This window comes from Alligator mississippiensis, chromosome 8 (assembly GCF_030867095.1).
Source record: "Alligator mississippiensis isolate rAllMis1 chromosome 8, rAllMis1, whole genome shotgun sequence".
NCBI lineage: Eukaryota > Metazoa > Chordata > Crocodylia > Alligatoridae > Alligator > Alligator mississippiensis.
Window position 1 is genome coordinate 21656532 of NC_081831.1, and position 22362 is coordinate 21678893.

At 45.1% G+C, this 22362-nt stretch overlaps 1 protein-coding gene across 4 annotated transcripts in view; it reads right to left on the bottom strand.

The window, feature by feature from the left end:
- The window catches only part of NDEL1 (nudE neurodevelopment protein 1 like 1), a 62017-nt gene that overhangs the window by 34075 nt on the left and 5580 nt on the right, over nucleotides 1-22362 (bottom strand). For 3 of the 4 annotated variants that reach the window (XR_002089770.2, XM_019485709.2, XM_006277039.4), the window contains exons 2-4: nucleotides 6001-6084; nucleotides 3905-4003; nucleotides 2035-2188 (exon numbers count right to left, since the gene is read on the bottom strand). Coding sequence is in view for 2 of the 4 variants with exons in the window: in XM_019485709.2 (XP_019341254.1) it covers nucleotides 2035-2188; nucleotides 3905-3990 (240 nt within the window). In the remaining 2 variants the exon portion in view is untranslated. The remainder of the gene's footprint in view (nucleotides 1-2034; nucleotides 2189-3904; nucleotides 4004-6000; nucleotides 6085-22362) is intronic. The other variant, XR_002089771.2, reaches the window with a different exon arrangement.

Consider the following 22362-nt stretch of genomic DNA (forward strand, 5'->3'; position numbering starts at 1 on the left):
TGGCACATTATAGGGTACCTTGATACATTCTGGGTATTATGCCTTGCAGTGTGAGGCCCAATCACCTGACCAAGACTGCCATTCACACGAGTGCAGGGAGTCAAGCTTGCCATTTGCCAGTGAGGAAGAGATCTGGATTGTGCTCCCCCTGACCAGCAATATGGTGCAGTGGGACCTGACGCTCAGTCCCATAGTCGTGCTTCCTGCCATGCATCTGTGGCATGGCAGGAAGCACAACTATCAGAATCCCACATCAGATTCCACTGCAACTTTAACGTCTGTTAGGGGCCACTAACTCATATTCCAGTGCAATTTACAGGTTTCCCTCAATTTATGCAGTACATGTGTTTCTGGAAAACTGTGCATAAATTGAATTTGCATAAAGAGAAGCCAGTTTACAACGTGAGAAATAAGGATACATTCCCATGGCGGTAAGGGAAGGAAGGAGTAAGGCAGTGACTAGGCAGTGAGGGAGGGAGGCGTGTGGCACAGCCCTTCGGCCACTCCCGGGGCTACAGCAGGGAGCAAAGCAGAGGAAACTGTGAGTGGGTGTGAGGCACGGGGGGGGGGGGGGGGGGGGGGGGGGCGGTGGCGGCGCGGCGGCGGCTCTTGCTGCTATGCGCACCCTGGGAGGGCTGCAGGCTGGGAGGCTGCACCGGCCTCTTCCCAGGGGGCACATGCCCCCAGATCTGAGTGCTATAGGAGAGCAGGCTGCTCCTGCAGACTGGGGCCAGTGGTGGCACCAGACTTTTCCCGGCGCTTAGGGCGGGCCACAGCAATGGGAGGGGGGCTGCTACCACCCCAAAATCTGCCATAGTCCCCCCTCCCCCCCCAAACTGCCCTCCCAGGGCCACCACCAAGCGCCAGGAAGAGCCCAGTGCCACCGCCAGCCCCAGCCTGCAGTGGCAGCCTTCTCTCCTCCCGCATGCAGATCCAGGGGCATGCATCCCCAGGAAGATCCCACTGCAGCCCCCAGCCCACAGCCCTCCCAGGATGTGCGTAGCAGCAAGAGCCATGCTCCCCCCATCCCATGCCCCACACCTACTCACAGTTTCCTCTGCTTTGCTCCCTGCTGCTGTCCTGGGAGCAGCCGATGGGCTGCGCCGCACCCCTCCCCTGCCCCTTCCGCTATAGACTTACCTCGCTGCACCCTGGGCCTCTGCTTCTCCCCACTCACCCCAGCCCCCGCTGCAGTGGCCCTGGGAGCAGCCGACACCACCTGCCTGCACCATGGCACGGCGCAGCCCAGGGGCTGGGGTGAGCATGCAAGAGAAGCCCCGAAGCCAATCGCATAAGAGTGAATTTACCTTGCATATAATGAATTTGGGGTATAAAAAGGGCCATAGCATAATAGGAAATTTGCATATATAGAACCCGCATAAATCAAGGGAAACCTGTATACCGTTTTCAAAAACTGATGTAAACTGCACTAGGATCAGAAATGGACAGATGCGCAACTGTCCCACGGTACCTCACACAAGAAGCCAGGCCACTAGGTGGTAAGGATCAGGCCAACAATCTGTTTTAGCAACCACTACCCAACATGGTTGTGGACAGATGAAACCTATGCTGTGCAATGTCCACTGGTTAAGTTTTACCCTGATTCTTTCATTCTTCACTGAATAGGATAATGTTACTCTAGTTCAGGGGTTTGTTTTTACCCGCACGCTTTTTTTTACCCCGATTTTAAAAAGGCCTTACAAAGCCAGCCGCTGCAGGTCTCAGAGAATCCTTATGCAAGAGAAACTAAACACCGAACTCAGAATCAAGGAATCCTGAATACTCTACCTCTTATGAACTGACCAAGAAACAGAGCAAATTCCTCCAGGAATTTCTTCAACCTATCAAGTAGCTCCTAAGTACCTGGCCTTGAATGAAAATAAATGCTATATGTAAGACTGGATTTCAAATTGATTACTCTATCTACTCTCCAGATGTGGAAAAAATTACCAATACTTGTGCAGACAAGACAATCTAACACAGGGCTATACATGAGCATCTAAAGCATGTCCACAAGAACAAGTAATTCCATACCTTTAATGTTTCTACTTCGTATTTCAGTCTTTGGTTATCTGCCTGCAAGTCTCTATTCCTCTGTTCAGCCTGCACTAGCTGGGCCTCCAATTCTGCTTCCAATTCTCTGCTTCCCTCCTGGAATTCAGCCAGCTCTTCCCGTGCCTCCTGGAAACTGTAAGGAGAGGATTTATATCAGTCATGGATCTAATTCATCAAGGAAGAACAAAACTATTTGTTATTCTCTAGAGATAGCAGGCCCAAACAAACATTTCTCCATGTGGCCAGACTCATTTAAACAGTGACCATTTAAAAAGGAAGAAAAATTTTGAAAGGTAGGAGTTATTTTAAGATTGGCAATTGAAACATCATTATTATGCATTAAACAAGCAACTGTATTAAATCCAATTCCATGAACTAAGTTTATTAAAAGGGTGCCTTAAAGCAGTGATTCCCAATCAGAGTACCATGGCATCCTGGGGTGCCTTGAGATCCTTCACAAGATAAACCCAGAGATTTCAAACAGAAATCCATAGTGTTTAAAACATTCTAGCCCACTGTGGTCTTTTTTGAGTTCTTTGCAACAGGAGTTTTGCTCTTATTTTTCTGTAGTCAAAACATGAGTGAAAAGTAAAAACTAGCATTTTCTGAGGGGTATCTTCAATCTAAAAAGGCTGAGAACCACTACCTTAGAGTCCAACACTCCCTGTATTCCTCAACACATCTCACAGCTAGTATTTATTAAACAGTTTCACAGTCCTGCCATTAGTCACTGAGTAAGTACAAAGTTGAATTTAATCTGGTGTTCACTGAAAAATAGACCCTACAAGCAGTTTAGCAGTACATAAGTATACATCTACCTCACTGGAACATTTCAAATTTACAGTCAAACCTCAATTTTTTTTCTCTGAAACATTGAGATTATTAAGCACTTAGGCAGGAAGCCAGCACATACTTACCTTATACCACTGCAGGGTATTAAATTGCTAAAAGTAGCCACTCAGCATACTCTGTGTACTAAGTCCGCATCTGCCCTGAATTTAAGAGCTCAGCTCTTAGCAAGCGGTAAAAACTACACAGGAAATTAAAGTACGAAAGGAATAGAAAGCAAAGCTTTCACTGACTCCACAAGGTGCCAATTTTCTGACACCAAAGAATGGCTCAGGAGATGTCAGGTCCTTTCAGATTCTCCCTCTGAAATATGCCGGTTCTGTACATAGACAGCAAAATGTCTTCTAGACTCTGATGTGCCTCTCATGACTGGAGAACGTTTTGCTTGCTGTATCCCCAGCATACACAAGAGAAACACAGAACAGGAGGAAAATGATCCATTGAAAAGCAAACAGAATTCCTCAGAATTTCTATTAGCTTCAACAGTCATTAAAAGAAATCCATAGAATTGGATCAGTAGGAGTCTCCAAAACAATTCAGGCAAGCTGGAGTCTAATAAAAAAAAAACCCTAGAATTCTTAAAGGAGAGAAAGGGAGGCTCCAAAGTTAAGCTTCATACCAGTAACTACTTCAAGGAGCAAAAAAATTGGTAAAATAAAAGCATAGGAGAGTGGCAGCATTCCAATGATAAAATGTCCTATTGTTATCTGAGGCAACACTTAGACAATACAGAGATGATAAAAAAAAAAAAAAAACAGAAGTTCCTACTGAAACAGGCTACAAACAACAGCTTAGGGTTCACAGGGTGGTAATGCCAGGCATGAGATAGTCAGGTCCGAGCAGCTGGATTTTCATTCACTGATCTACCCATTTCAAAGTTGAAAATGCAGAAATTCATGTTGATATCTGAGGCATCAAAGTATATCCCTTGGAGAGAGTCTCAGCTGTGTTCTGTTCATGTAACCCAGTAGTAAGAATTGTTGTTAAAGCAAAACAATACCTTTGTTTGTACTTAAAAGAAAGCTCTTTCCAGTAAGCAGTTTCCTCCTTTGGACTTGAAAAAGTTGGGATTTCTTCACTGTCCATGATCAATTCAAACCTGCAAAATGCAAACACAAAGAGACAAATAGGATGGTACTCTGGGATTGTTGCTAAATTCTGGGGTTCATTATTGTGGCTTTCCCTGAGTTTCTGCCTTCTGAGAAATGTATGTTAATTCAGCTTTCATGAAAGTAACACTAACAATAGAGAGGATGACTGCACCTGCAAAAGAAAGCAACATACCTGCTATTCCAGTTCGCAAGAGAGGGGTATAGCAGTTTGTGATCCAAATATACAGAAACCAAAAAAAAAATCCACCTTTAATTTGGACCCAACTCTAAAGTATTAGTAGCATCACACACTTGCTTAGGATTTATTTCAACAAGGGCGGCCGCATCTACACGAGACACTGACTGCGCAGTAGCCCGTGTGGCAGAGAGTGTGATGTGACACCACTGTGCAAGTCATGAGCTACTGCACAGTCAGCATCATGAAGAAGCCATTCCTTGGTCATTTAGTACTTGTTTATACAAGTACTAAATAACTGCACAGTCAGTCTCTCATGTAGACGTGGCCACCGTCTACTCTTGTGAGGATTACTCTTAAAATTAGCAGTCCTCACAATTTAAATTTTCATCCATTTAAAATACATGTTAAAAAGAGGTATTTTTTAATGTTAGCAACACACTCATTAATGCAAGTTAAAATTCCCATTAGGGTAACAAGAGGCAGACACTTTGAGCTTAGTCATCCAGCTATGCTATACAAGGAGGGAATTCAAGCCCTATTCAGGTTTTGCTTTGAACTAAAATTTTGCCTATACAGAAGGAAGTGACCAAAACATTTTCATTCCCTCAGTCCTCTCAAGTGAATGAGAAGTGGGCAGAAAAATCTAGAGTTGCCATATGATTAAGTAGACCAGCACAGAACAGTATTTAAAAGTGGTGTTGAAGTCAGGTTGTAGCTGTGATGGTCCAGGAAATATGCGAGGAAAAATTTTTGTGGGTGATATCTTTTATGCGGCCAACAGCATGACTGGGAGAGTCTTAAACAAGGTTTTGGGTAAGAGTCCAGGTGCTCAGTCCAGATGAGGAAAATGTCACGTATGTATCACAGATATAGTGCTGGTTTGGCACTTGTCAAAAACTCAATGATCCACCTGCCTACTTCTCCTTCCCCACTGCCTCAGCAGCCAAGGACAATTCCTTTTTTGAGGAGCTCTGAGGCACAAAACAACTCTGCTGAAATCAATAAAGAAAAATCTGACGAGTCGTACAGGGTGATGTTTTATAAATAAAGCCAGGACAAATCAGCACATTCTCTTTTCAGAGCAGGAAGCTGAACTCATTCAGAGGGTGTTAAGAGCACCTCGGATTACTCTCATCCCACTCCTTAAATGCACCTCTGTAAAATGCCCCTTTTATGATTACAGAATGTGTATTATTATTATTAATGTATATTATGATCATTCCTGACAGCCCCAGTCATAGATTGGGATAATAGATTAAAAGACAGTCATAGTTATAAACCAAACAATAATCCCTTACCCAAAGAACTGACAACCTGAACAGTGTTTTTTTCATCCACATTTCACTGTACTGACAGGGTAAATTTACACATAGATCCATTATAATCCCTATCAGCACACATTCATTCACATTTAACAATAGCACCATATTTTTATGGGTTAATTTTCATGGGACAAATCCGATTGACTATTTTTTCTTTGAAGAGGGAATTGTGCTAGTTGCCCTTGGCTGTGCATCAGCAGTGTAAACAGTCTCTGTGTAAAGCAAATCAGCTCCAGCATTATTATTACTAGACAGCAGCAGCATGGGAGTTCTCAACAGAAAAAATTGCTGAGAATTTCACAGCTAAACTTTCACGGCTATTTTCTAGTCCATGAAAATCAGTGAAAAGGACTATTTCCACTTGCTTAATCTTTAAGAAAATTGCTTAGGACTATTATTTGTAACTGCTACAGCTTTTATCAACATAATTTTTTACAGTAAATGAACAAAGCATAAAGCTCCTATGTAACGGCTCCTCACTTACAGGCCTGTAGTCCCCTTGATTCAAATTCAAGATGATCGTGTGAACGCAGCTGAAGTATTCAGTCCCCTTCTGCTCAAAATCTGCCTATATCAGTGAAACATTTGTTATCAGAACACAATACATGACAAACAAGTCATGCCCTGTCCCTCTAGGGAGTCCATCACTAGCACATTTAATACGATTTAGATTAAGAACAAACATTTCCCCCAAAATACAGGATGCACAGGTTTAGACACTAACTACTTTGAAGCTGCAATATTAAAAGATAAACAAGGAGAAGGCTATATGTCAGGACATTCCAGTTTGCCTTCAGAGAAGGGCTTACATCATTTTCTACAGGCAGCTAAGATGCATCTCAGATGTACATCCATTCAGAGCCTTCCATCTGCGCAAGCGAGCTACACCTTGGGAAACAAACACCTGAGGCATCTCTGCTGACTGTAGAGATCCAGAGGAACATGGGAGAAAGGATGTCTTTCCTTTATAAAAAGGTCTAGTAATTTTTAATATAAGCAGTTTGCCCCTTAATATAACCTGCCGCACCTTACGTCCCACCTATGTAAGGTCAAAAAATCCTGGTGTACCCCTCTCCTCCCCCCACCGACCGGTGGGACCAGGATTTTTTGACCTTACGTAGGTGGGATGCAAGATGCAAAAGGTTGAGAACCGCTGACCTAGGCTAGGGACAGAAGTTACACAAACTGGTTCAAGCGATCAGAAACTGGTTTAAACCTGTAACCGAACAGAAGCTCAGTGAACATAAACCAGTTTCAAAATGGCTGAAACTGGTTTAAGATAAACCTGATTGTATGTAGTATCAGACTTAACTGACTTGGGTCAAACTGGTTTATGAAACTTCTGTCCCAGACCCCTTCCTGGTGCAAGTTAAATCAGTGTCCCCCAGCATCCCAGCATGCTTTGCAGCCCTGGGCTGGGCTGGACTGTCTGATCCAGAGAGCAAGGTTGGCTCCACCCCTCTGCTCCCTAACTGGAGCAGTAAGGGTTGGCTGACAAAGGGGTAGGGGGGCAAGCCTGGCTGGGGATGCAGCCCAGTCTATGGGGGCGGGGGGGCTGCCACCCAGTCAAAGCCAGGGGCCAGGGGAGGAGGATTAAACACCTCTTCCCCTGCTCCAAGTTATTGGTGGCTGTAACTGTGGACTACAAATCCCAGAGGCACCTGGAAGCAGGAAGAGGATGTGATGAACAACCCTGCAAAGTTCTGCTGCTGTAATTCTGGACTGCAAACCCCAGAGACCTTGGGGGCAGCAGAAGAGAAAGAACACACAGCCAGAGAGCCATGCTCTAGTGCCTGCCCCCCACCCCCCTGTTTCTGGCCTGAGCCATTGCAGGCATGTGGCTGCCTTTCCTGAATCAATGGTAAATATCTGTTCACTTCTGTTTCAATTTAATCTGTGCAGCTTAAACTAACCTGCAAAGACAGCCTCAGGCTTTTTGACTGTCTGTACCTAGCCCTAATGAGATATAAGCAGGGATAGACAGACCAAGCCACCTTACCTCCTTGGTACCCGCAACAGCAGGGATAAGCTTGTTACAGAGGAGACTGGACAAGCACCTAGCTGGGGTTGTCTGACCCCAGTGCTCTTTCCTGCCCAGGGCAGGGGGTCGGACTCAACGACCTACTGAGGTCCCTTCCAACCCTAACACCTATGAATCTATAATGAGAAGATGAATTGGCACAAATCCCCTCCAATACCCTTGCATGGAAAGACTCAGAAGAAAAATGTTGGACCTCTGGAGCTACAAAAATGTTTCCTCCAAGTCAGGGAATAGAGCATGCTTCATCTAAATACTGCATTTAGCTGAGGATTAGGCAGGTTATGAGCCTATTTAAGGATGAAACAAAAGGGGGGAAAGACTTTAGTTTCACCCAGAAATGTCCTCACTGGCACTGTAAAAAAGGAAGCAAGGGCCTAATATACTCTCAATCACCATCTCACAAACAAAATGGGCAGCTGACTTGTTCTGAACTAGCTGGAAGATGACCCAGAACCTTCAATCAGTCCTACGTGCCTGTTATCCACCCAATGGGTGATGAAAACCTAGTTAAGCATGGGGAGGTATGTATGTGACAAAGCAGTAAAGACAAATGAGGTATTTCTGGTCATTGCTGCTACCTAGCAATCAGAAGGAGATACAAGTACTGTGAGCTACTTTGTTATACCCATACAACTTCCATCAGTGGAGGGAAGACAAAATACCAACAGGCAAATACTTTTCTTTCCATCACCCAGTATGACCAGGGTTTTTTTCTGACTGATATCTAATCACTTACATCTAATGGGAGATCCAGGCAACAATTGTACCAAGGTCCATCAAAATACAGAAATTAGTTGTGAGCAGTTAGTATAGCCCACAGAGCCTCAAAACCTCCTCCATAATTCCAGAAATGTTTAACAGAGAAGGATCTCTCAACACCAATTCTCTTCAAAACCTGAAGGTCCATAGGAATCTCCAGCAGCCTCTCCATAAAAAGCTCTCTCCCCTGTTCACCAATAAAAGCAACACTGAGGAGCTCTGGAAGGGGTATAAAACTGCTGTTCATATGGGCTGTGTTGAATCTACTGGCTATCAACACCAAGACTGGTTCAATGAGAATGACACTGAGATCCAAGTCCTCCTCGACTGGAAGAGAAGGGCTCATGCTTGGCGAGATACCTCACCTCCACAGAAGAAGGAGACATATCAGTTCCTCCTCAAAGCTGAAGGTCAAGGAGGATCTGGGAAATCAAAAATCGGTGGCAAGATAAAACCAAGGAGATCAAGCTCTATGCTGACAAACATGACATGCATAGTTTTTTCCAGGCAATGAAAGCCATCTACAACCCAATTTCCCAAGGTCCTACTTTCCTGAGATCGTAGGATGGGCTCAACACTCCTCAAAGACAGTGAATCTATCCAAGATAGATGGAAAGAGAACTTTGAAGCATTCCTAAACCATGTTTCGATTGAGGTGGATGCCACCGTCAAATCAATCCCCTCACACTCTGAAAGGGGGGGATCCCTTGCCAACCCTCCAATCCTAGGAGTCTGGCATGCCATCAACAAAACCAAGAACAAGGCTATTGGACCTGATTGCAAAACTGCTGAAATCTATAAGGCTGGCAGTGAGGAACTGGTACTAAGACTTCATGAATTTATTATTTGAATTTGGAACAAAGGAGAGATTCCTGGGGACCTGAGGAATGCCAATATAGTGACTATCTTCAAGAAAGGAGATAAGTCTGTGTGGGAACTATTGTGATATTGCCCTCCTTTCCACAGCAGGGAAAATCCTCACCTGCATTCTCCTAAATCATCATCTCCCTCTTGCTGAGGAAGTCCTGCAAGAATCTCAGTGTGGTTTCAGACCACCCCATGGGGCAACTGACATGATCTTTGTCACTTGCCAGGTCCAAGAAAAGTCTCAAGAGCATGTAGATGCATCACCAACAAAGCCTCCAGAAAGTCTTCCACCTCAAATGGGAAGATCACTACATGAATGCCAGCATCCTTGCTGAAGCCAATGTTACCAGCACTGAGTCAGTGATCCTCAAGCACCAACTTTGCTGGACCAGACATTGTGTGTATTTGGTTGACTCTCAGCTCCCAAAACAAGTGCTTTACTCCAAGGTTTGTAATGGTCTGAGATATTGCAGTGGCCAAAGGAAATGCTATGAGGACACACTGAAGGCATACCTCAACAAAATGGATGCTGACATCAAGATGTGGGAGAAGCTGGCTGTTGACCAACTCCAATTGCGCTGCAACCTCAACCAAGTAGCTGCCTGTTTTGAGGTAAAGCATCTTGCCTTCAAAGCAGAGAAGAGAGTAGAGAAAGGAATAAGGAGAGAAATCCTGAACTACAGCCTACCCTCCCCTGCAGTAAGATCTGCAACTTCTGCGGACAGATCTGTGGCTCAAAGATTGGACTCTTAAGTCACTTCAAGGACCCAACACTGAACTGTGGTAGAGATAATCCTTGAATCAAGGGATTGCCAACAACGACTGGAAACCCAAGAGCCCCTGAGCCACAACTCTTCCTCCTCAACACTACCGCTGAGATCCATTCACAAAAACTAAGAGTAATCTCTTAAAAAACAAGTCAGAGAACACTTGCCAGGTCCTACAGTTGAATTGGTAGTGTCTTATGATTATAGTCATACTAAGAATTACTTGATCAGATATAACAGCCTGGATATGTGGTCTGTCCAAGTTCCTAGTGAGATAGCCTCATTGAATACTAATGTTATCTGACCATATTCATCTCCGATGCTCTCTGATCTCTGATGATCAAATGAGACCCTAAACCAGGCTTGTCCAACATACAGCCCACGGGCCGCCATGCGGCCTGCCAAGCCATTTTATCTGGCCCGCGGCAGCAGTGGCAGCAGAGTGCGGGGCCACCGCAGCAGCAGTGGAGCGCAGAGCCGTGGTAGTGTGGAGCCGCAGCAGCGGCAGCGGGACCACCGCAGAGTGCGGCAGTGCCAGCAGAGCCGCGGCAGTGGCAGCAGAGCCAGCAAAGCCGTAGTGGCGGCGGCGGGGCAGCGGCGAGGCGGGCAGGGGAGCTGCTTACCCCGCGGGGCCCAGCTCAGTGAGCCAAGTCCTGTCGCAGCTGCCCCGGCCGCACCTGATTGGAGGAGCTGGGGATGGGCTCTGCCCCTTGCCCCTGGCACATGGCCTGGGGAGCTACACCATGGCCTGTGCCCTGCCTGCATGCGTGGTGGACAGAGGCACGAGGTAAGTTTCCACGCAGAGCTGGGGGCACCTTGGGGCCAGCTGGGGCGGACGGAAGCACAGGGTAAGTTCCCATGCAGAGCAGACCCATTTCATTGTCACTTCCTGCAACTTCATTGGTGTCAAAGGTCACATGATATCACTCCCTGGTGTGATGTCACTTCCTGTGAGGTCTTTGAATATGGCTCACTAGCCCACTGGGTGAAAAAAAGTTTGTGATCCAGCCCCACATTCAAAAAAGGTTGGACACCCCTGCCCTAAACAAACATAAAATCAGAGGTTGTTGTTGGTCCACCAGTCTCAATAACTTCTCAGCATCCGAAAGGTTGCAGAAAGAATCATTAGGAAGTCTTTAAAAGCCTTGAATTTTTAAGAGTTGCTTAAAAGGCTTTGAAATCGTTAAAAGATATAATTTGCACACAACCACTTTCCAATTCTGAACACTATCAAAAATTGCCTTGTTTTGATGCTTCTTGATCTTGTTACTTAGAGGCTCAATAAGATATAGTAGGACTTATTATTCATACCAGGTGGTTTGCAACTAGATTGTTTGCAGTGGGTTGCCAAATAAGCTGCACAGCTGTTTGCTGAGGCTTTTATTTCAAAAGGCTTTACTTCGTCATTCAGCTGGAGTAATACCTCAATGATTGCACACAGTTGTTTATATTTGGTTCCCTCATCTTCCCAGGGTATCCAAATTCTACAGTGTCTACTATCTACCTATATCTATCTGGAACCTACAACCACATGGATATACTTCTTTGTAAGTCCCCCCATAAGAAAATAAACAGCTTTTAAGATACTGAATGTGCAAATCACATGAAACATTTACAACTGGTTATATCAGTCTCAAATATCCTGGGGTTATTTTTAAAATTTTATACCACATGCCACATGATGCAACTTTTCACTCAACATTCCTGGTATGAGACCTGAATGTCACTTACGTTCTCAAGGTACATCACAGAAAGATACTCTTGGGTTTTGGTTATAGATTATTTACTTTCTGTTTTGCATTTTAAACATTTACACACTGCACAGACGGGGCCAGCTACCTGTGGCCCCCCTCCACCAGGCAGGTTGTGGCAACAGTGCAGAGCCCACCCACCCCCTGCCATGTGGGCTGCGATGCCAGTGCAGCCCCCACCTTCCCTCTGCCATGTGGGCTGCAGCAATGTACAGCTTCCCCATCCTCAATTGTGTGGGCCGGGCCACACAGGTAGCAGTGCATGGACTCCTGGCCCTTCCCCCACCACAGTAGTGGGAGAGGTGGCTGCCAGGGCCCACAGGCTACATGCAACCTGCAGGCTGCCTGTTGGGGACAGGCCTGACCTAAAATACTGGGCAGCAAGGAGCATTAGTCAATCCTCACAGTTGACATCTTTGGTTCTAGGTGCAAGGCTTGGGAGGTGATAGTGCTTCTCTACTAAATACTGGTTAGGCCTCATCTAGGGAACTGTGTGCAGTTTTGGGCTTCACATTTTTAAAAGGACATGGAAAAGTTAGAGAGAGTCCATAGACAGGCAACAAAGATAATAAAGGGCTTGGAAAACAAGTCATATGAGTAGAGGCTGAAGGAGCTAGGCATGTTCAGCTTGTGGAAAAGGTGCTTAAGAGGGGGCATCCTAGCAGTCTTCAAATACCTGAAGGGCTGCCATAAAGAAGAGGGAAAATACCTCTGCTCTCTTGCTACAGAGAGTAGAACACTGACCAATGGCTTTAAGTTGCAGCAAAGTTTAGATTAGATATCAGGAAAAGTCTTCCCTGTTAGAACAGTGAGCAGTGGAGTAGACTGCCTGGGGAAGCTGTGGACTCTCCATCACTGAAAGTTTTCAAGAACAGGGTGGACAGCTACTGGTCACGGATGATCTATGAGTGGCTATGCCTATGCTCTGCTATGGGTATTTCTCATGCTTCTGGCCTTTGCTGGTTGATGCATGGGGTTGGAAGGGAATTTCTCTCCCTGCCCTGCTGCTACATATATCAGTGGGGACAGTTTCAACCTCTCTCAGAGGCACTGGGTTTTGGCTGCAGCCAAGGCTGGGGATTTTGACTTCAATGCCCCTACTGGGACTTGAAGTTGGAGGTTTCGGGCTAGAGAGTCTTGCCCCTCTGGTCAGGATCAGACTGATTGCCATATTTGGGGTCAAGAAGGAATTTTACCACATGGTCAGACTGGTATGAACTGGGGAGGGGGGTTGTCTTCCTCTGTAGGAGGTGGGTGGGGGAGCAACATCCTTCCTGGGATCTCTCAAGCATATGGGAGTGAAGAGGAAGTTAAAATGCATTTGATGTAGTGGCTCACCATGACTTGAAGAGTTGGCACTGAGGGGGACTGAGCACAATGTACACTATGGTTTATTCAGATGGGCTGTACTAACCTAGCTTTGTGGTAGGTTTCCATTAGTGTGTTTGCTTAATGTGAACTGGGTGTTTTATGGGCATGGTCAACATAGGCTGCATTCTGTTGCCTTCACGGTTGGTTGCTATGGCTGAGTACATGCTGCTTCCACCACCAGTTTAATGGCAAACAATGTACTTAATGGGGGGAGGGGATCTTCTGGTATGTAAATATGAGGGGGTTTTCCCCTCTATGCTCATTTGGGGGGGAAAAACATCGTCTTATATTCAAGTAAATACAGACTTACTGGACACAGGGCTGTGCCTATTGTGACAAAGCCTCCTTGGGGTAACAAACTTGCAAGTTCCAGACATTGGTCACCATAGTCCGCTTTATCGGTGACAGGTTAGGGTATTAAGTCTTGCAGTTGTGTCAAGGCTGACTGTGTAGTTTTGCTAATATGTTAGAGAGTGGATTTGCACAGAATGGTTTCAATAGGGAAGATCATGCCTCAAGCAGGGGGCTGGACTAGATAACCTAAGGAGGTCCCTTCCAACCCTACTTCTCTATGATTCATGAGATAACCAAATACCCTATCATGATCTACTCTGGCTTTCAGAGTAGCCTCATCATCTACTCTGGCTTTCTGATCTTTCTAAAAGTTAGAACTGCCAGAGACTTCAGGATGTTACTGAGGAGTCTTCCCTTCTTTTTTAAAGATGCTGTTCCATTTGGAGAGCTTCCACTGCACTGTATTTTAATTCTAGTCACTTATTTACCAAGAAGTGAAGGTAAACCCAGTTCTAAGCCAGATCTAGATTGTTAAGGATTATATCATCTGATACTTCCACCAAATGCTGATAAAGTAAAGCAAGAAAGCACAAAGCAGTCATGGTCCATCCCACTTGGACCTCTTATACTAGTAGTAGCAACTGAGACCATATGCAGGAGTTCTCTTTGTACAATAGCTAAATCCAAGATATTCTTACTCACTTTTCAAATCCCCACCATAATTCTCAAGGCACAAAACAGAAGCTGAACAGTTACCAAGAGCCAAAACAGATCAATACTGTTTTCTTAACTGATTAAAATATTTGGGATACAGATTAGATTTCTTTGGTCAATTTGTAACAGCTTTTCTCTTTTTGAAATGCGAGCTGGAAACATTTATATACACAGATTGGGAGGCTGCCCGCTGCCACTATACCCATGATAAGTGCATTTATCTCCTTTATTCAAATACTGTTTTTATACTAAATGGTCTCTAGTGAACCACAAAAAACGCCTTATTGCCTCTTAAGCATCAGGAGCACACGGGTACTGGCAAAAAGAAACCAACACAAAGCTCACAAAACAGCTATATCAGTCTAATGATCCTCCCTCTGTCACTACTAAAAAAAACATACATCAAACATACCTGCACTTCAACTTTGGACAAGATATTAAGCAGAATCCACTTAGTTTCAGCCAGTAGCAAGATCATGGCAAGCTGTTTCAAAGTCTTTAAGCAATCCAAATGAAACACCAGTAAATCCGGTGTCTCAGTCTGCCTGCTGCACCTCATTAGAGTCAGAGGCACAAGTGAAGGAAAAGGTATTCTATGACATACAATAAAACTGTCAAGTCTGACATCTGACACACGTCACCCACAGCCTTAGCCAATGTAGGGTTACAAGACCCAATATCACATATCTGAAATCAATTTGGTTCAAGCTGATACAAGAAGCCTTTTATAATAAAGCAAGCTACAACTTCTAAAGAAGCAGGCACTTACTAATTAATAATTCATCCCTTCAGGCTGTTTCATCATCAGACATGGTTCAAACTCTAAAACAAAGTGAAGCATAACAAAGAATCCATCTCTGCCTGCTCCCAAAGGTCATAAGCTAAACCTCCTTCAAAGAGAACGATCACAGAAATTGGTAGAGGTCCATATTGTGTCGACACCGATAAAAGGAAAATTCACGTTATCGGCAATCAGCTTTTTTTGGCTGATAATATCACCGATAAATGCCACATGCATCCGCACAGTATGCATGCAGCCAGGAGTGCAACCCAGTAGCTTGGAGAGCAGCGTCTGACCAATAAGCCTGTGGGGTGAAGGAGCATGGGAGAGGGAGGAGGCAGGGAAGGGGGCGTAGATCAAGGCCCTCATGGTGAGACAGGGAGTGGAGCTGGGGCTGGGGCAAGCACTATCCAGGTGGGGCAGGACATGGGATGGAACCGGTGGCTCATCTGGGGAGCATGGGGGGGCAGCTCCCATCGGAAGTATGGGGGGCATTGCCCCCCAGAGCTGTGCATGGGGCAAGGGTGGACTGCCATTGCATGCTTGCACTCGGGGGCTGCACCGGGCTCTTCCCAGCAGCTGCACTTGGGTTGGGCAAAGTAGGTGGCAGCTCTAGCCCCACCCCCATAACCTCCTCCCCGTGCTGCCACTACTCACCCCGCCTGGCCTGAGCACAGCTGCTGGGAAGAGCCCAGCACAGCCCCCAAGCATAAGCGCGCAGCAGCAGCCTGCCCTCATCCCGCGCACAGATCCAGGGGGCACATGCCCCCCATGCCTCCTCTGGGGATGCACAGAGGCAGAAGCCACTTCCCCCACCCCCCAGAAGAGCTACTGGCTCCATCCCATGCCCTGCCCTGACTGGGCAGCACCTACCACTGCCACTGCCCCACTCCCTCCCTCACCGCAGGGGCCTCGATCTGTGCCCCCCCCCCCATGCCCCTTCCTTCTCCTACGGCCCTTCCCCCTAGACTTACCAGCCAGATGCTGCTCTCCAAGCTGCCAGGCTGCATATTGGCAATCAGATCGGCATCAGCCAATATGGCCGGTCAATAATTACATATAAACCAGTATAAGTGACGAGGAACTGGTTCAAATCTGTAACAAAACTGAAGTTCACTGCACATAAACCACTTTCAAAATGGCCAAACCTGGTTGAAGATAAACCTGGAAGAATGTTGTACCAGACTTAACTGATTTAGATTAAATCAGTTTACTGAACTTCTGTTCCAGATCCCCTCCAGATTCAAGCTAACTCACAGTCACCCAGCATCCCAGAATACTTCACACCTCCCCTGCAAACCCGCCATTCACAGGGTGACAGGCTAGTCTGCTCCAGCCAAGCAGGGAGGTGTGTTCCAGCACCCCTCCCACTCCCTGCTGCAGGCCACTGCAGGCATGTGACTGCACTTCTGGGATCAAAAGTGAATGGTTGTTCACCTGCTTATCAGTTCAATCTATGCATCTTAGACTAACCTGCAAAGATTGAATCTATTCAGGCTTGGGCTTTTTGGAAGTCTGTACTTAGCCCTGGAAAAGAGCATCTCTGAAAAAGCCAATAGGTCTAATACAGATTTGTTGAGCCAACAAAGAAAAGGTTCAGTTAGTAATAATCTGACTTCTTCTTATATGTATTGCTTATGTGCAGGTTTAAACAAAGAGTTACAGGTTCTCACCTTAACAAGCATTTCTACCTCCCATGGAGAAACTGAGGTAGTGGACAGGTGTTATATTTTTTGTAGCACTATATAAGCCTTTGCTTGACTTCTGTAGTACTACAGACAGGCGTGCTTGCCCTCTGCAGTGCCATAAAAGAGGCAGAAGCACTACAAAATTGTCTCTGGATGAAACAGATCTCTCTGCAGCAACGTTTTCTAGGACCACATGTAAGGTTTGAACAATCACATGTAGTGTTACAGAGGAGTCTCAGTCCCCCAGCATCCCCCAGCGTCCTGCTCTCACTCACCCCCCTTCAAGTAGGAAGGAAGGGAGAGTACGGTGGATAGTTAATCAGCACTGGCTGGTTGCCCAGTGCACACAAAGACAGCACGTTGCTCTTCCACAGCCCACCAGGGGCAACAGCACTCTTAATGACAGTCTGGTCAGGAGGTGGAATCAGGACAAGCAACTCCCTACTGTCCCTGACGGGACAGCATGCTGCTGAATGCCTTCGCAGCAACTCTGTAGCTTTTCAGCTGGAGAGATCGCTCTGCATGTCTGTCTGCTCCCTGCCTGCTACATATTTGTTGCAATTTAGACTGCTGCAGCCTTGTAGCACTACAAACTCACATCCGTCCACAGCCTGAAACTAACAGGCACTCTACAATGTTGCCAATGCTTTTGAACAACCTGTAGATTCAGACCTGCATGTCTGCTAAATTCACATTTTCCTTAATTTAACTATGATAGCAGATTGCAATGATCTAACCACAGCCACTTAGCAGCTCAATCACAGAATCATAGAAAATTAGAGTGGGAATGGACCTAAGAGGTCATCTACTGCCCAAAGAATGGAAAAAATGCCTAGGAAGTCGGCATGGCCCCCATAAATACTTCAACCTTTTGGACCAGTAGGAGCCAGAGGCAAGAAAGGAAGTTTAAGGGGAGGCAGAGGGAGCCAAGTAGCAAGTTCATCACTGGCACAGAGACTGAAGAGGTGGTGACTCCTCCACTAGGTGAAGCAAAATGAGCCATATGGCTGGAAAAGGAGAGGGGCAAATGAGTATAAAAGCCTACCCCATGGGAAAGACAGGACATCAAGCCCAGGCTGCAAAAGATGATGATTTGCCCTTGCCAGATGGAAGGATGGCCACCACAAATGAAGTAAGTAGATGCAAAGCAGGGAATAAGCCCCAGTTGGTATGTTTTGGTTCAAGTAGCAAGCCCAAAGGGCAACACCTTACATTATGGACTGTGTTAATTTACCTCATGGTGGAGATGAGCCTAAATTGAAATTTCAGTTCAACAGACACCTGGTGAACCAGAAGAGGTCAGAAGGGGAGATGAGGAGGTGGCATAACAGGGCGCTCAACATCCTGAGAGAAATATTCTCATCACAGGAATACACCAGGAGATGTAGGCATAAAAGCGCCAAGGTTGGAACCTCAACTTGACATCAGGGGCCTCAAAGTTGCTGCTGTGGTCTAAAGGTGAGGCTGTGGGTTTGCTAGGCCCAGGATTTGGGGATCTAGACCCCAGAGAGGCAGAAGCAAAGATGGAATTTGTAGACTGGGAGAAGGGACTGGGGGCACAAGGACCCCAAGCCCAGAGAGACCAAAAGCCCAAACATGGCCAGGCTCTTGAATTAAACTGTACAAATTATGAGCAGGGCAGGATAAACCAGTGAGCATGAGAGGTCCCACAAGTCCAGCAGGATGTGGTCATCAAATTCCTTTCACCTAATATAGAGTCAGGACACTTCCCAGATGATTTTTATAAGGCATGGCAGGAAAATCAGGACCAGGAGGTTTACAAGAGCAAGAGTAACAGGACTGGCTATCGTGAGGTAGAGAACCCTTCTGTTCAAGTCCTGTCACAGGGTCCAAAACCACCACACGGGGGGAGGGGGGGAGAAGCTGGGAAGGGGTGGCATCGGGCCCTCTGGACCCAATCCCAGTGTGAGGATGCAGAGAAGGAGCAATTCCAGGCCCCTAAGCCTGCTCCCAGTGCTTGTACTAGGAAGGGAGAGGTGCTGGGCCCCATGACACAATCCTGGTGCATGGAGCCTGATGGGGACCAGCCCAGCCCCACTTCATCCCAACCACTGCTTAAAAACATCCTTAGCAAATATCTACTGCTTAAATGGTACATTCCCAAGCCCTGAAACGTATTATGGTTGACATAACTAATGGGTGATTAATAGATACCCATGTCACAGTAGCATTTTCTTCTTCCACAGTTAGACATCTACCCTGATACTTCATGTCAAGAACACTAACAAGAAAATGAGGTGAAGTATGTGTTTCATCCATCCACTTCTACACTGCCTGCAAATGAACTTTGCTATTGGGTGTTTCTAGCTTTAATGTTTCCTGGAGTTCTTTCCAAATTGCAACAGCATCTGCAATACAGCAGCAATCTGTCTGTAGTTTGTCCAAGACTATGGAAATAAGTCTTAGTGTATTCGGTATATCTTCCACATTTCTCTTTAGTTTAATGTTGACTACTCTAGCTATGATACGTCCATCAATTTTGTCATATTTTTCTTCACAGATGGGTTATCAGAATAGGCCAGTTCTTAATTAACAGCTCAGAAAAATCAACCAGCGATTTCCATTGTACATCTGGGGGAGAATTAGCTTGAATTCCCCCAGCTCTCTTCAATGAAGCTGAAGCAAACTGGTTGCTATGGAAGTATTTTGCAATTTCAATAACGTTTTCCTTCATTTTGGGGGGTACTTACATTTTTGGCTAAAAAGATGTATCAAATGAGCACTGCACCCATATAAGTTTCAGATTTGCTTCATCATCTTCTCATTTTTTTCTCATTGCTACATTTGCAGCATTATCTGTGACAATGCCGTAGAGGGCATTTGAATTTTTGCTCACTGTTTGTTATAGCTTTTACGGCTACTACTTTTAAATATTGTACAGTCCATCAGTCATTTCCTGATGTATTAAATTTGTTCCTGTGAGATAAACAACCCTGTCTTCTGTTGTCTCACAACCACATATTACTGGATCATTGGTACATTGCTCCATCCATCAAGACTCAACACTTTTCCCTTCAATGGTTTTTGCACTGTTCAATTTCCATCTCATATGCTGTATCCAGAAGCCTTCCAGCAATATCTGTTCCACTGGGTGGAGTGTAAGCTGGTCATAATGACTAAACCATGTCAGTGAAATGTTTGTTCTGAACAAGATGAAAAGGAGAATTTGTTGCATAAGTGAACTGAGCAATCTTTTCATCTACATTGTCTTGCTGAACTTTGCTCACCCTGATTCATCCATAGTTTTACTTGATAATGAAGAAAGTTTTTTTTCCGGATGCAGGCAATTCATTGTCTGAGGTATATTTAGTTACAGTACTGCTGGTGGTACCAGCAAATGATTCTATAGCTGCAGACATTGAAGATGATGGACATTCATAATTTCTTATGTCTAAGCTGGACCCTATAACAAAATAGTTAAAAAGTCACTCACACTGAGTATTACTCAGTGCATTACTTGAAAAAAAGATTGAAAATGAAAGATCCTTCCTACAGCAGATGTCTTTTAACCAGGGTTTAAGTGATATAATTTTTCAAACCCTCTTCTATAGGTAAAATATTCAATAAATCATAAAGGTTATCTTCTTCTATTTGAACCCTTTTCTTTATCAATATAAAAGTTAAAAATATTTTTTTTAATTTAAAATTCATAAATATTCTGCACAAATATCTTTACTTAGGGCAAGGGTCAGCAATGTTTTTGGGCAGAGAGCCAAAAACACCCACAATCTCGACTTGTAAGATGTTGGTGTGCCAGAGACAGATGGCAGGGAAACTGAGAGGGACCCAATCCTTGTTGTGGCAGCACAGCCCTGGCCTCTTCCCCACTGCCCACCCTGAGGTGCACGTGCCAAGCAAAATGTTTTTGCATGCCATGCTCTGGCACCCATGTTGGGAGTTGCCTACCCCTGACCTAGGGCTTGTATGTTTATAGAATCATAGAAAATTAGGGTTGGAAAGGACCTCAGGAGATTTTCTAGTCCAACCCCCTGCTCAAAGTAGGACCATCCCCAACTAGATCATCCCAGACAAGGCTTTGTCTAGCCAAGTCTTAAAAGCCTGCAGGGATGGAGATTCCACAACTTCTCTGCATGCCTGTTTCAGTGCTTTACCACCCTCCAAGTGAGAAAGTTATAATATCTAGCCTAAACTTCCCTTGCTGCAACTTGAGACCATTGCTCTTTGTTCAGTCATCTGCCACCACCCTCTTCCAACCCCCACTCCCCCAGGTAGTTGAAGGTTGCTATTAAAATCTCTCTCAGTATTCTCTAAACTAAATAAGCCCAGTTCCCCCAGTCTTTTAAGCATCCTCCCCCATTCAGTAAGGGACCCACATTTTCCTTTATCTTCCCCTTGTTACTGACATACTTGTAGAAACCTCTTGCTACCCCTTACACTGAGCAATAAAACTCATTTCAGAAGTGCAGAGGTAATATTAAAAATATATAATTGATAAATACTCCCACAAATTAGCATATTCATTAGATTTTGAACACAAACATTTTGAAATTCATAAGTAATCCACCCAAAATAACTAACATTGCCAAAGTTATTATTTCCTAGCATTACAATATATGGTAGGCAATCCATAAGAATGGCTCAAAGATAGCAAGTTTACTAACCAATTGATCCAGGTGGCTCAGACAGCTCCACATCACCATCTTCAAATTCACTGCTTTCTGAGAAACATTTTTCATAACGTTACTTCATTCAGGCCACCAGGCCTTGCATCTCTTTGTTGCACTGTTTCATTTGGCATGTGTTCCTCTATTTTTCCCCCACTGGGACAGGAATTTCTTGAAAATATTCCTAACTAAGGTCTTTTTTGTGATCTGCAGCCATGGCAGTTTCCAGGTGTGGAAATCAAGACTAAAGTACGTTCCACAAAATGCTATTCCTTTTCCTATACTGCCTTGAGCCCAGCATTGGTCCTTTCTATTGCACACACTGCTCCTTACTCTGCTCCCTCTCCCTCCTCTGCACAAGAAATTAACAACAAACCAAGACTCTTCCTTGTGATATAACTGACCATGTCCTTCACTCCCCATCCCCCCCAAAAAATAATCCATGATATCTGCTATTGTAGCCCCCTGGCCTTGTGTACTGCAGTATTTTAGTTTAGAGATACAGATAGAGTGCTTGAGAAAGCAAAATTTACATCTCTGTAGACCTGCAAAGGGACCAAGAAAGGTCATTTAACTAAAGTACTCAGAAGCATGGAGTTTGCAGTTACTGAGCAAATGGTTGTTTTTCAGTGAGCTAGCATTTCTCAGCCTGTAGGTTGTGACCCAAAAGTGGATTGCAAAAATATATGAAAGGGTTATGAACAAACTTTAAAAATGGATCAACAAACTTTAAAAAAAAAGAGAAAAACGTGAGAAACTGTGGGTTTTCCTTTGCAGATTAGCAGAGTTCTAGCCTGCGAGGGGCTGCTTGCCCCCCTATTCTCCATGTCCCACATACCCCCCTATCCAACACACTGTGGGGCTGGGACCTGGGGGCAGAGGGTCAGGAATGAGGGCACTGGGTTGGGACGGGCATTGATGTTTACAACTGGGTCCTGGTACAAAAAAGATTGAGAACTACTGGAGAATATACAAGGTGGGCTCGGTAGATCATCCTGATCAAGGAATGCACATGATAGTGTCTGCTTGAGTCAGAGGCCAGGTTTCAACATTTGCAATGACTTTGCTGATCCTCTGTGTCCAGTAGTATAGACCCTGCATCCCTTGCAGGGTCAAGCCCCATATACATGAAATAATGTGCCATCTTTTTAAGCCTCAAAAGTTACA